This window comes from Taudactylus pleione, unplaced genomic scaffold, assembly GCF_031769625.1.
Source record: "Taudactylus pleione unplaced genomic scaffold, aTauple2 ptg000441l, whole genome shotgun sequence".
Taxonomy (NCBI): Eukaryota; Metazoa; Chordata; class Amphibia; order Anura; family Myobatrachidae; genus Taudactylus; species Taudactylus pleione.
This window is the reverse complement of record NW_028284843.1, coordinates 1324262-1340136: the sequence shown is the minus strand read 5'-3', so window position 1 is coordinate 1340136 and position 15875 is coordinate 1324262. Positions and strand designations below refer to the sequence as shown.

General features: G+C 41.3%; 1 protein-coding gene across 3 annotated transcripts in view; it reads left to right on the top strand.

The window, feature by feature from the left end:
* Window positions 1-15875, top strand: part of MTOR (mechanistic target of rapamycin kinase) — a 393475-nt gene that overhangs the window by 14395 nt on the left and 363205 nt on the right. For all 3 annotated transcript variants that reach the window (XM_088447807.1, XM_088447808.1, XM_088447806.1), the window contains exon 2: window positions 93-227. In XM_088447807.1, coding sequence (XP_088303933.1) covers window positions 150-227 — 78 coding nt within the window. In that variant the 5' untranslated portion in view covers window positions 93-149. The remainder of the gene's footprint in view (window positions 1-92; window positions 228-15875) is intronic.

Here is a 15875-nt window from a genome sequence, read left to right as displayed (position 1 = left end):
GGTTTGATGGGGTGCATGCTGTGGTTTTTTGAGATACCCATATATCTGCAATGTGTTCCAGCTTGTGTGTATCATTCTATTGTGTCCTTCAGCAAACATACGAGGAAGCTGAGCGAGGGTTCGATGAGACATTATCTAAGGAGAAGGGAATGAACCGAGATGATCGCATCCACGGAGCTCTCCTGATTATCAATGAATTAGTACGGATCAGCAGCATGGAGGGGGAGGTAATTATAAACCCCTGTAATCTAGGCTTAGTAGCAGTGTGCGTGTGTGTGTGTATATGTATGTGTATATGTATATATATATATATATATATATATATATATATATATATTAGGGATGTGCAGGCTCGGATAGGTTCGAGTTTGCACGTGGAGTTCAGATTTTTCCCTCCATAAAAAGGGAACTCAGAAAGAGGCAAAACGTCATCTTGCATGGACGAACATCATCATTCCTGGACTTTTGTCCAGGAATGATGATGTTCGGCCTCTTTCTGAGTTCCGTTTTTTTGGAGGGAAAAATCTGAACTCCACGTGCAAACTCGAACCTATCCGAGCCTGCACATCCCTAATATATATATATATATAATACACAGGGCACTCACCAGACTTGTAGTGTGTGTACATATATATATATAATACACAGGGCACTCACCAGACTTGTAGTGTGTGTACATATATATATATATATAATACACAGGGCACTCACCAGACTTGTAGTGTGTGTACATATATATATATAATACACAGGGCACTCACCAGACTTGTAGTGTGTGTACATATATATATATATATAATACACAGGGCACTCACCAGACTTGTAGTGTGTGTACATATATATATATAATACACAGGGCACTCACCAGACTTGTAGTGTGTGTACATATATATATATATATAATACACAGGGCACTCACCAGACTTGTAGTGTGTACATATATATATATATAATACACAGGGCACTCACCAGACTTGTAGTGTGTGTACATATATATATATAATACACAGGGCACTCACCAGACTTGTAGTGTGTGTACATATATATATATATATAATACACAGGGCACTCACCAGACTTGTAGTGTGTACATATATATATATATAATACACAGGGCACTCACCAGACTTGTAGTGTGTACATATATATATATATATAATACACAGGGCACTCACCAGACTTGTAGTGTGTGTACATATATATATATAATACACAGGGCACTCACCAGACTTGTAGTGTGTGTACATATATATATATATAATACACAGGGCACTCACCAGACTTGTAGTGTGTGTACATATATATATATAATACACAGGGCACTCACCAGACTTGTAGTGTGTGTACATATATATATATATATATAATACACAGGGCACTCACCAGACTTGTAGTGTGTGTACATATATATATATATAATACACAGGGCACTCACCAGACTTGTAGTGTGTGTACATATATATATATATATATATATATATATATAATACACAGGGCACTCACCAGACTTGTAGTGTGTGTACATATATATATATATAATACACAGGGCACTCACCAGACTTGTAGTGTGTGTACATATATATATATATAATACACAGGGCACTCACCAGACTTGTAGTGTGTGTACATATATATATATATATAATACACAGGGCACTCACCAGACTTGTAGTGTGTGTACATATATATATATATATAATACACAGGGCACTCACCAGACTTGTAGTGTGTGTACATATATATATATATATATATATATATATATATATAATACACAGGGCACTCACCAGACTTGTAGTGTGTGTACATATATATATATATAATACACAGGGCACTCACCAGACTTGTAGTGTGTGTACATATATATATATATAATACACAGGGCACTCACCAGACTTGTAGTGTGTGTACATATATATATATATAATACACAGGGCACTCACCAGACTTGTAGTGTGTGTACATATATATATATAATACACAGGGCACTCACCAGACTTGTAGTGTGTGTACATATATATATATATAATACACAGGGCACTCACCAGACTTGTAGTGTGTGTACATATATATATATATAATACACAGGGCACTCACCAGACTTGTAGTGTGTGTACATATATATATATATATAATACACAGGGCACTCACCAGACTTGTAGTGTGTGTACATATATATATATATATATAATACACAGGGCACTCACCAGACTTGTAGTGTGTGTATATATATATATATATAATACACAGGGCACTCACCAGACTTGTAGTGTGTGTACATATATATATATATAATACACAGGGCACTCACCAGACTTGTAGTGTGTGTACATATATATATATAATACACAGGGCACTCACCAGACTTGTAGTGTGTGTACATATATATATATAATACACAGGGCACTCACCAGACTTGTAGTGTGTGTACATATATATATATAATACACAGGGCACTCACCAGACTTGTAGTGTGTGTACATATATATATATATAATACACAGGGCACTCACCAGACTTGTAGTGTGTGTACATATATATATATATAATACACAGGGCACTCACCAGACTTGTAGTGTGTGTACATATATATATATATAATACATAGGGCACTCACCAGACTTGTAGTGTGTGTACATATATATATATATAATACACAGGGCACTCACCAGACTTGTAGTGTGTGTACATATATATATATATAATACACAGGGCACTCACCAGACTTGTAGTGTGTGTACATATATATATATATATATTACACAGGGCACTCACCAGACTTGTAGTGTGTGTACATATATATATATATATATAATACACAGGGCACTCACCAGACTTGTAGTGTGTGTACATATATATATATATATAATACACAGGGCACTCACCAGACTTGTAGTGTGTGTACATATATATATATATATATAATACACAGGGCACTCACCAGACTTGTAGTGTGTGTACATATATATATATAATACACAGGGCACTCACCAGACTTGTAGTGTGTGTACATATATATATATATATATAATACACAGGGCACTCACCAGACTTGTAGTGTGTGTACATATATATATATATAATACACAGGGCACTCACCAGACTTGTAGTGTGTGTACATATATATATATATAATACACAGGGCACTCACCAGACTTGTAGTGTGTGTACATATATATATATATAATACACAGGGCACTCACCAGACTTGTAGTGTGTGTACATATATATATATATAATACACAGGGCACTCACCAGACTTGTAGTGTGTGTACATATATATATATATAATACACAGGGCACTCACCAGACTTGTAGTGTGTGTACATATATATATATATAATACACAGGGCACTCACCAGACTTGTAGTGTGTGTACATATATATATATAATACACAGGGCACTCACCAGACTTGTAGTGTGTGTACATATATATATATATAATACACAGGGCACTCACCAGACTTGTAGTGTGTGTACATATATATATATATAATACACAGGGCACTCACCAGACTTGTAGTGTGTGTACATATATATATATATAATACACAGGGCACTCACCAGACTTGTAGTGTGTGTACATATATATATATATAATACACAGGGCACTCACCAGACTTGTAGTGTGTGTACATATATATATATATATAATACACAGGGCACTCACCAGACTTGTAGTGTGTGTACATATATATATATATATAATACACAGGGCACTCACCAGACTTGTAGTGTGTGTACATATATATATATAATACACAGGGCACTCACCAGACTTGTAGTGTGTGTACATATATATATATATAATACACAGGGCACTCACCAGACTTGTAGTGTGTGTACATATATATATATATAATACACAGGGCACTCACCAGACTTGTAGTGTGTGTACATACATATATATATAATACACAGGGCACTCACCAGACTTGTAGTGTGTGTACATACATATATATAATACACAGGGCACTCACCAGACTTGTAGTGTGTGTACATATATATATATAATACACAGGGCACTCACCAGACTTGTAGTGTGTGTACATATATATATATAATACACAGGGCACTCACCAGACTTGTAGTGTGTGTACATACATATATATATAATACACAGGGCACTCACCAGACTTGTAGTGTGTGTACATATATATATATATAATACACAGGGCACTCACCAGACTTGTAGTGTGTGTACATATATATATATATTACACAGGGCACTCACCAGACTTGTAGTGTGTGTACATATATATATATATAATACACAGGGCACTCACCAGACTTGTAGTGTGTGTACATATATATATATATAATACACAGGGCACTCACCAGACTTGTAGTGTGTGTACATATATATATATATAATACACAGGGCACTCACCAGACTTGTAGTGTGTGTACATATATATATATATATATAATACACAGGGCACTCACCAGACTTGTAGTGTGTGTACATATATATATATATAATACACAGGGCACTCACCAGACTTGTAGTGTGTGTACATATATATATATATAATACACAGGGCACTCACCAGACTTGTAGTGTGTGTACATATATATATATATAATACACAGGGCACTCACCAGACTTGTAGTGTGTGTACATATATATATATATTACACAGGGCACTCACCAGACTTGTAGTGTGTGTACATATATATATATATTACACAGGGCACTCACCAGACTTGTAGTGTGTGTACATATATATATATATAATACACAGGGCACTCACCAGACTTGTAGTGTGTGTACATATATATATATATATAATACACAGGGCACTCACCAGACTTGTAGTGTGTGTACATATATATATATATATATAATACACAGGGCACTCACCAGACTTGTAGTGTGTGTACATATATATATATATATAATACACAGGGCACTCACCAGACTTGTAGTGTGTGTACATATATATATATATAATACACAGGGCACTCACCAGACTTGTAGTGAACAAACAGGTACAATTTATTCCATAAATACCATTTCACAGTGCAAACAAGACAGCCGACGTTTTGGCCTTTTCATTGACCTTAATCGTGGAAACTCACGTATGGTATCGCTGGTGCTGGAAGAGTCTGGGCGCTGGCTGCTCCCCTATACCCCGCACAGGGCACACAGGTTTTTGTTAGTGCCATTAGGTGCTGGGCACTTTCTTCCACTGTGCCTGCAGCTGTTTTTATTATTATAAAATGATTTTTATTACATTTTATGTACTTTTTTTGTGGGCTGACGGCAGAGCTGCTGGGTCTCCTCTCCTAATACCTCGCTCTGGGCCAAACTTGCCGCTCTCCTTGCACACGTTTCCTCGCCTTTGGGTCTGGTATTAGTGGTGTAGTATTTCTTCCCCGTTACTGATTGTGTCTGTGTGTGTAATTCTCCATACAGCCTTACTCTGCGTGTCTGTGTGTGTAATACTCCATACAGCCTTACTCTGCGTGTCTGTGTGTGTGTAATTCTCCATACAGCCTTACTCTGCGTGTCTGTGTGTGTAATACTCCATACAGCCTTACTCTGCGTGTCTGTGTGTGTGTAATACTCCATACAGCCTTACTCTGCGTGTCTGTGTGTGTGTAATACTCCATACAGCCTTACTCTGCGTGTCTGTGTGTGTGTAATTCTCCATACAGCCTTACTCTGCGTGTCTGTGTGTGTGTGTAATTCTCCATACAGCCTTACTCTGCGTGTCTGTGTGTGTAATACTCCATACAGCCTTACTCTGCGTGTCTGTGTGTGTGTAATACTCCATACAGCCTTACTCTGCGTGTCTGTGTGTGTAATACTCCATACAGCCTTACTCTGCGTGTCTGTGTGTGTGTGTAATACTCCATACAACCTTACTCTGCTTGTCTGTGTGTGTGTGTAATACTCCATACAGCCTTACTCTGCGTGTGTGTGTAATACTCCATACAGCCTTACTCTGCGTGTGTGTGTAATACTCCATACAGCCTTACTCTGTGTGTGTGTGTAATTCTCCATACAGCCTTACTCTGCGTGTGTGTGTGTAATACTCCATACAGCCTTACTCTGCGTATCTGTGTGTGTGTGTGTAATACTCCATACAGCCTTACTCTGCGTGTCTGTGTGTGTGTGTAATACTCCATACAGCCTTACTCTGCTTGTCTGTGTGTGTGTGTAATACTCCATACAGCCTTACTCTGCGTGTGTGTGTAATACTCCATACAGCCTTACTCTGTGTGTGTGTGTGTAATTCTCCATACAGCCTTACTCTGCGTGTGTGGGTGTAATACTCCATACAGCCTTACTCTGCGTATCTGTGTGTGTGTGTGTGTAATACTCCATACAGCCTTACTCTGCGTGTCTGTGTGTGTGTGTAATACTCCATACAGCCTTACTCTGTGTGTGTGTAATACTCCATACAGCCTTACTCTGCGTGTCTATGTGTGTAATACTCCATACAGCCTTACTCTGTGTGTGTGTAATACTCCATACAGCCTTACTCTGCGTGTGTGTGTGTAATTCTCCATACAGCCTTACTCTGCGTGTGTGTGTGTAATACTTCATACAGCCTTACTCTGCGTATCTGTGTGTGTGTGTGTGTAATACTCCATACAGCCTTACTCTGCGTATCTGTGTGTGTGTGTGTGTAATACTCCATACAGCCTTACTCTGCGTGTCTATGTGTGTAATACTCCATACAGCCTTACTCTGTGTGTGTGTAATACTCCATACAGCCTTACTCTGCGTGTGTGTGTGTAATTCTCCATACAGCCTTACTCTGCGTGTGTGTGTGTAATACTTCATACAGCCTTACTCTGTGTGTGTGTGTAATTCTCCATACAGCCTTACTCTGCGTGTGTGTGTGTAATACTTCATACAGCCTTACTCTGTGTCTGTGTGTGTGTAATACTCCATACAGCCTTACTCTGTGTGTGTGTAATACTCCATACAGCCTTACTCTGTGTGTGTGTAATACTCCATACAGCCTTACTCTGCGTGTCTGTGTGTGTAATACTCCATACAGCCTTACTCTGCGTGTCTGTGTGTGTGTGTAATACTCCATACAACCTTACTCTGCTTGTCTGTGTGTGTGTGTAATACTCCATACAGCCTTACTCTGCGTGTGTGTAATACTCCATACAGCCTTACTCTGCGTATCTGTGTGTGTAATACTCCATACAGCCTTACTCTGCGTATCTATGTGTGTGTGTAATACTCCATACAACCTTACTCTGTGTGTGTGTGTAATACTCCATACAGCCTTACTCTGCGTGTCTATGTGTGTAATACTTCATACAGCCTTACTCTGCGTGTGTGTGTAATACGCCATACAGCCTTACCCTGTGTGTCTGTGTGTGTAATACTCCATACAGCCTTACTCTGCGTGTGTGTGTGTAATACTCCATACAGCCTTACTCTGCGTGTGTGTGTAATACTTCATACAGCCTTACTCTGCGTGTCTGTGTGTAATACTTCATACAGCCTTACTCTGCGTATCTGTGTGTGTAATACTCCATACAGCCTTACTCTGCGTATCTATGTGTGTGTGTAATACTCCATACAACCTTACTCTGTGTGTGTGTGTAATACTCCATACAGCCTTACTCTTTGTGTGTGTAATACTCCATACAGCCTTACTCAGCGTGTCTATGTGTGTAATACTTCATACAGCCTTACTCTGCGTGTATGTGTGTTTAATACTCCGTACAGCCTTACTCTGCGTGTCTGTGTGTGTAATACTCCATACCGCCTTACTCTGCGTGTCTGTGTAATAATCCATACAGCCTTACTCTGCGTGTCTGTGTGTGTGTAATACTCCATACAGCCTTACTCTGCGTGTGTGTGTAATACTTCATACAGCCTTACTCTGCGTGTCTGTGTGTAATACTTCATACAGCCTTACTCTGCGTATCTGTGTGTGTGTAATACTCCATACAGCCTTACTCTGCGTATCTATGTGTGTGTGTGTAATACTCCATACAACCTTACTCTGTGTGTGTGTGTAATACTCCATATAGCCTTACTCTTTGTGTGTGTAATACTCAATACAGCCTTACTCTGCGTGTCTGTGTGTGTGTAATACTCCATACAGCCTTACTCTGCGTGTATGTGTGTTTAATACTCCATACAGCCTTACTCTGCGTGTCTGTGTGTGTGTGTAATACTCCATACAGCCTTACTCTGCGTGTCTGTGTAATAATCCATACAGCCTTACTCTGCGTGTCTGTCTGTGTAATACTCCATACAGCCTTACTCTGCATGTTTGTGTGTGTGTAATACTCCATACAGCCTTACTCTGCGTGTCTGTGTCTGTGTAATACTCCATACAGCCTTACTCTGCGTATCTGTGTCTGTGTAATACTCCATACAGCCTTACTCTGTGTGTGTGTGTAATACTTCATACAGTCTTACTCTGCGTGTCTATGTGTGTAATAATCCATACAGCCTTACTCTGTGTCTGTGTGTGTGTGTAATACTCCATACAGCCTTACTCCGCTTGTGTGTGTTATACTCCATACAGCCTTACTCTGCGTGTCTATGTGTGTAATAATCCATACAGCCTTACTCTGTGTCTGTGTGTGTGTGTAATACTCCATACAGCCTTACTCTGTGTGTGTGTGTAATACTCCATACAGCCTTACTCTGCGTGTGTGTGTGTAATACTCCATACAGCCTTACTCTGCGTGTCTATGTGTGTAATACTCCATACAGTCTTACTCTGCGTGTCTGTGTGTGTAATACTCCATACAGCCTTACTCTGCGTGTCTGTGTGTAATACTCCATACAGTCTTACTCTGCGTGTCTGTGTGTGTGTGTAACACTCCATACAGCCTTACTCTGCATGTCTGTGTGTGTGTGTGTAATACTCCATACTGCCTTCCTCTGCGTGTCTGTGTGTGTGAAATACTCCATACAGCCTTACTCTGTGTGTGTGTGTGTAATAATCCATACAGCCTTACTCTGTCTGTGTGTAATACTCCATACAGCCTTACTCTGCGTGTGTGTGTGTAATACTCCATACAGCCTTTCTCTGCGTGTGTGTGTAATACTCCTTACAGCCTTACTGTGTGTGTGTGTTTTTAATTCTCCATACAGCCTTACTCTGCGTGTCTGTGTGTGTATAATACTCCTTACAACCTTACTCTGCGTGTCTGTGTGTGTGTGTAATACTCCATACAGCCTTACTCTGCATGTTTGTGTGTGTATAATACTCCATACAGCCTTAGTCTGCGTATCTGTGTGTGTGTAATACTCCATACAGCCTTACTCTGCGTGTCTGTGTAATAATCCATACAGCCTTACTCTGCGTGTCTGTCTTTGTAATACTCCATACAGCCTTACTCTGCGTGTCTGTGTGTGTGTGTAATACTCCATACTGCCTTACTCTGCATGTTTGTGTGTGTGTAATACTCCATACAGCCTTACTCTGCGTGTCTGTGTCTGTCTAATACTCCATACAGCCTTACTCTGCGTGTCTGTGTCTGTGTAATACTCCATACAGCCTTACTCTGCGTGTCTGTGTGTGTGTAATACTCCATACAGCCTTACTCTGTGTCTGTGTGTGTAATACTCCATACAGCCTTACTCTGCGTGTCTGTCTTTGTAATACTCCATACAGCCTTACTCTGCGTGTGTGTGTGTAATACTCCATACAGCCTTACTCTGCTTGTCTGTGCCTGTATAATACTCCATACAGCCTTACTCTGCGTGTCTGTGTGTGTGTAATACTCCATACAGCCTTACTCTGTGTCTGTGTGTGTAATACTCCATACAGCCTTACTCTGCGTGTGTGTGTAATACTCCATACAGCCTTACTCTGCTTGTCTGTGCCTGTGTAATACTCCATACAGCATTATTCTGCTTGTGTGTGTAATACTCCATACAGCCTTACTCAGCGTTTGTGTAATACTCCATACAGCCTTACTCTGCTTGTCTGTGTCTGTGTGTAATTCTCCATACAGCCTTGCTCTGCGTGTGTGTGTGTAATCCTCCATACAGCCTTACTCTGCGTGTGTGTGTGTAATACTCCATACAGCCATACTCTGCGTGTCTGTGTGTAATACTCCATTCAGCCTTACTCTGCGTGTCTGTGTGTGTAATACTCCATACAGCCTTACTCTGCGTGTCTGTGTGTAATATTTCATACAGCCTTACTCTGCGTGTCTGTGTGTAATACTCCATACAGCCTTACTCTGCTTGTGTGTTTAATACTCCATACAGCATTACTCTTTGTGTCTATGTGTGTAATACTCCATACAGCCTTACTCTGCGTGTCTGTGTGTGTGTAATACTCCATACAGCCTTACTCTGCGTGTCTGTGTGTAATACTTCATACAGCCTTACTCAGCGTCTGTGTGTGTGTGTGTAATAATCCATACAGTCTTACTCTGCGTGTCTGTGTGTGTGTAATACTCCATACAGCCTTACTCTGCGTGTCTGTGTGTGTAATACTCCATACAACCTTACTCTGTGTGTGTGTAATATTCCATACAGCCTTACTCTGCGTGTCTGTGTGTGTAATACTCCATACAGCCTTACTCTGTGTGTGTGTAATATTCCATACAGCCTTACTCTGCGTGTCTATGTGTAATACTCCTTACAGCCTTACTCTGTGTGTGTGTAATTCTCCATACAGCCTTACTCTGTGTGTGTGTGTGTAATATTCCATACAGCCTTACTCTGTGTGTGTGTAATACTACAAACAGCCTTACTCTGCGTGTCTGTGTGTGTGTAATACTCCATACAGACTTACTCTGTGTGTGTAATACTCCATACAGCCTTACTCTGTGTGTGTGTGTGTAATTCTCCATACAGCCTTACTCTCTGTGTGTGTGTGTGTAATACTCCATACAGCCTTACTCTGCGTGTGTGTGTGTATTACTCCATACAGCCTTACTCTGCGTGTGTAATACTCCATACAGCCTTACTCTGCGTGTGTAATACTCCATAGAGCCTTACTCTGCGTGTTTATGTGTGTAATACTCCATACAGCCTTACTCTGTGTGTGTGTGTAATTCTTCATACAGCCTTACTCTGCGTGTGTGTGTGTAATACTCCATACAGCCTTACTCTGCCTATCTGTGTGTGTGTGTAATACTCCATACAGCCTTACTCTGCGTGTCTGTGTGTGTGTGTAATACTCCATACAGCCTTACTCTGTGTGTGTGTGTAATACTCCATACAGCCTTACTCTGCTTGTCTGTGTCTGTGTGTAATTCTCCATACAGCCTTGCTCTGCGTGTGTATGTGTAATCCTCCATACAGCTTTACTCTGCGTGTGTGTGTAATACTCCATACAGCCATACTCTGCGTGTCTGTGTGTAATACTCCATACAGCCTTACTCTGCGTGTCTGTGTGTAATACTCCATACAGCCTTACTCTGCGTGTGTGTGTGTAATTCTCCATACAGCCTTACTCTGTGTGTGTGTGTAATACTCCATACAGCCTTACTCTGCGTGTCTGTGTGTGTAATACTCCATACAGCGTTACTCTGCGTGTCTATGTGTGTAATACTCCATACAGCCTTACTCTGTGTGTGTGTAATTCTCCATATAGCCTTACTCTGCGTGTGTGTGTGTGTGTGTAATACTCCATACAGCCTTACTCTGTGTCTGTGTGTGTAATACTCCATACAGCCTTACTCTGCGTGTGTGTGTAATACTCCATACAGTCTTATTCTGCGTGTCTGTGTGTGTAATACTCCATACAGTCTTACTCTGCGTGTCTGTGTGTGTAATACTCCATACAGCCTTACTCTGCGTATCTGTGTGTGTGTGTAATACTCCATACAGCCTTACTCTGTGTGTGTGTGTGTGTGTTATTCTCCATACAGCCTTACTCTGCGTGTGTGTGTAATTCTCCATACAGCCTTACTCTGCGTGTGTGTGTGTAATACTCTATACAGCCTTACTCTGCGTGTCTGTGTGTAATACTCCATACAGCCTTACTCTGCGTGTCTGTGTGTGTAATTCTCCATACAGCCTTACTCTGTGTGTGTGTGTAATACTCCATACAGCGTTACTCTGCGTGTCTATGTGTGTAATACTCCATACAGCTTTACTCTGTGTATGTGTAATTCTCCATACAGCCTTACTCTGCGTGTGTGTGTGTAATACTCCATACAGCCTTACTCTGCGTATCTGTGTGTGTGTAATACTCCATACAGCCTTTCTCTGCGTGTCTGTGTGTGTGTGTAATACTCCATACAGCCTTACTCTGTGTGTGTGTAATACTCCATACAGCCTTACTCTGCGTGTCTGTGTGTGTAATACTCCATACAGCCTAACTCTGTGTGTGTGTGTAATTCTCCATACAGCCTTACTCTGCGTGTGTGTGTGTAATACTCCATACAGCCTTACTCTGTGTGTGTGTATTACTCCATACAGCCTTACTCTGCGTGTCTATGTGTGTAATACTTCATACAGCCTTCCTCTGCGTGTGTGTGTGTAATACGCCATACAGCCTTACTCTGCGTGTCTGTGCGTGTTTGTGTAATACTCCATTCAGCCTTACTCTGCGTGTGTGTGTAATACTCCATACAGTCTTACTCTGCGTGTCTGTGTGTGTAATACTCCATACAGTCTTACTCTGCGTGTCTGTGTGTGTAATACTCCATACAGTCTTACTCTGCGTGTCTGTGTGTGTAATACTCCATACAGCCTTACTCTGCGTATCTGTGTGTGTGTGTAATACTCCATACAGCCTTACTCTGTGCGTGTGTGTAATTCTCCATACAGCCTTACTCTGCGAGTGTGTGTGTAATACTCCATACAGCCTTACTCTGCGTGTCTATGTGTGTAATACTTCATACAGCCTTACTCTGTGTGTGTGTGTAATTCTCCATACAGCCTTACTCTGCGTGTGTGTGTGTAATACTCCATACAGCCTTACTCTGTGTGTGTGTAATACTTCATACAGCTTTACTCTGCGTGTCTTTGTGTGTAATACTCCATACAGCCTTACTCTGCTTGTGTGTGTAATACTCCATACAGCCTTACTCTGCGTGTGTGTGTGTAATACTCCATACAGCATTACTCTGCGTGTCTGTGTGTAATAATCCATACAGCCTTACTCTGCGTGTGTGTGTGTAATACTCCATACAGCCTTACTCTGCGTGTGTGTGTAATACTCCATACAGCCTTACTCTGCGTGTGTGTGTAATACTCCATACAGCCTTACTCTGCGTGTGTGTGTGTAATACTTCATACAGCATTACTCTGCGTGTGTGTAATACTCCATACAGCATTACTCTGCGTGTCTGTGTGTAATAATCCATACAGCCTTACTCTGCGTGTCTGTGTGTGTGTGTGTGTGTGTGTGTAATACTCCATACAGCCTTACTCTGCGTATCTGTGTGTGTGTAATACTCCATACAGTCTTACTCTGCGTGTCTGTGTGTGTATAATACTCCATACAACCTTACTCTGCGTGTCTGTGTGTGTGTGTAATACTCCATACAGCCTTACTCTGCGTGTCTGTGTGTGTGTGTAATACTCCATACAGCCTTACTCTGCGTGTCTGTGTGTAATACTCCATACAGCCTTACTCTGCGTGTGTTTGTGTAATACTCCATACAGCCTTACTCTGCGTGTCTGTGTGTGTGTAATACTCCATACTGCCTTACTCTGCGTGTCTGTGTGTGTGTAATACTCCATACTGCCTTACTCTGCGTATCTGTGTAATACTCCATACAGCCTTACTGTGTGTGTGTGTGTGTGTAATTCTCCATACATCCTTACTCTGCGTGTGTGTGTGTAATACTCCATACAGCCTTACTCTGCGTGTCTGTGTGTAATACTTCATACAGCCTTACTCTGTGTCTGTGTGTGTGTGTAATACTTCATACAGCCTTACTCTGCGTGTATGTGTGTGTAATACTCCATACAACCTTACTCTGCGTGTATGTGTGTGTAATACTCCATACAGCCTTACTCTGTGTGTGTGTGTAATTCTCCATACAGCCTTACTCTGCGTGTGTGTGTGTAATACTCCATACAGCCTTACTCTGCGTATCTGTGTGTGTGTGTAATGCTCCATACAGCCTTACTCTGCGCGTTTGTGTGTGTGTAATACTCCATACAGCCTTACTCTGCGTGTGTGTGTAATACACCATACAGCCTTACTCTGCGTGTCTGTGTGTGTGTAATACTCCATACAGCCTTACTCTGTGTCTGTGTGTGTGTAATACTCCATACAACCTTACTCTGCGTGTGTGTGTAATACTCCATACAGCCTTATTCTGCTTGTCTGTGTGTGTCATACTCCATACAGCCTTACTCTGTGTGTGTAAAACTCCATACAGCCTTACTCTGCGTGTCTATGTGTGTAATACTTCATACAGCCTTACTCTGCGTGTCTGTGTGTGTAATACTCCATACAGTCTTACTCTGCGTGTCTGTGTGTGTAATACTCCATACAGCCTTACTCTGCGTATCTGTGTGTGTGTGTAATACTCCATACAGCCTTACTCTGTGTCTGTGTGTGTGTAATACTCCATACAACCTTACTCTGCGTGTGTGTGTAATACTCCATACAGCCTTATTCTGCTTGTCTGTGTGTGTCATACTCCATACAGCCTTACTCTGTGTGTGTAAAACTCCATACAGCCTTACTCTGCGTGTCTATGTGTGTAATACTTCATACAGCCTTACTCAGCGTGTCTGTGTGTGTGTAATAATCCATACAGTCTTACTCTGCGTGTGTGTGTAATACGCCATACTGCCTTACTCTGCGTGTCTGTGTGTAATACTCCATACAGCCTTACTCTGCGTGTCTGTGTGTGTCATACTCCATACAACCTTACTCTGTGTGTGTGTAATATTCCATACAGCCTTACTCTGCGTGTCTGTGTGTAATACTCCATACAGCCTTACTCTGCGTGTGTGTGTAATACGCCATACAGCCTTACTCTGCGTGTCTGTGTGTGTGTAATACTCCATACAGCCTTACTCTGTGTCTGTGTGTGTGTAATTCTCCCTACAGCCTTACTCTGCGTGTCTGTGTGTGTAATACTCCATACAGCCTTACTCTGTGTGTGTGTAATATTCCATACAGCCTTACTCTGCGTGTCCGTGTGTAATACTCCATACAGCCTTACTCTGCGTGTGTGTGTAATACGCCATACAGCCTTACTCTGCGTGTCTGTGTGTGTGTAATACTCCATACAGCCTTACTCTGTGTCTGTGTGTGTGTAATTCTCCCTACAGCCTAACTCTGCGTGTCTGTGTGTGTGTAATACTCCATACAGCCTTACTTTGCGTGTGTGTGTGTGTAATACTCCATACAGCCTTACTCTGCGTGTATGTGTGTGTAATTCTCCATACAGCTTTACTCTGCTTGTGTGTGTAATACTCCATACAGCCTTACTCTGCGTGTCTATGTGTGTAATACTCCATACAGCCTTACTCTGTGTGTGTAATTCTCCATACAGCCTTACTCTGCGTGTGTGTGTGTGTAATACTCCATACAGCCTTACTCTGCGTATCTGTGTGTGTGTGTAATGCTCCATACAGCCTTACTCTGCGTGTCTGTGTGTGTGTAATACTCCATACAGCCTTACTCTGCGTGTGTGTGTGTAATACTCCATACAGCCTTACTCTGCGTGCCTGTGTGTGTGTAATACTCCGTACAGCCTTACTCTGTGTGTGTGTGTGTAATACTCCATACAGCTTTACTCTGTGTGTGTGTGTAATACTCCATACAGCCTTACTCTGCGTGTCTGTGTGTAATACTTCATACAGCCTTACTCTGCGTGTCTGTGTGTAATACTCCATACATCCTTACTCTGCGTGTGTGTGTGTAATACGCCATACAGCCTTACTCTGCGTGTCTGTGTAATACGCCATACAGCCTTACTCTGTGTGTCTGTGTGTGTAATACTC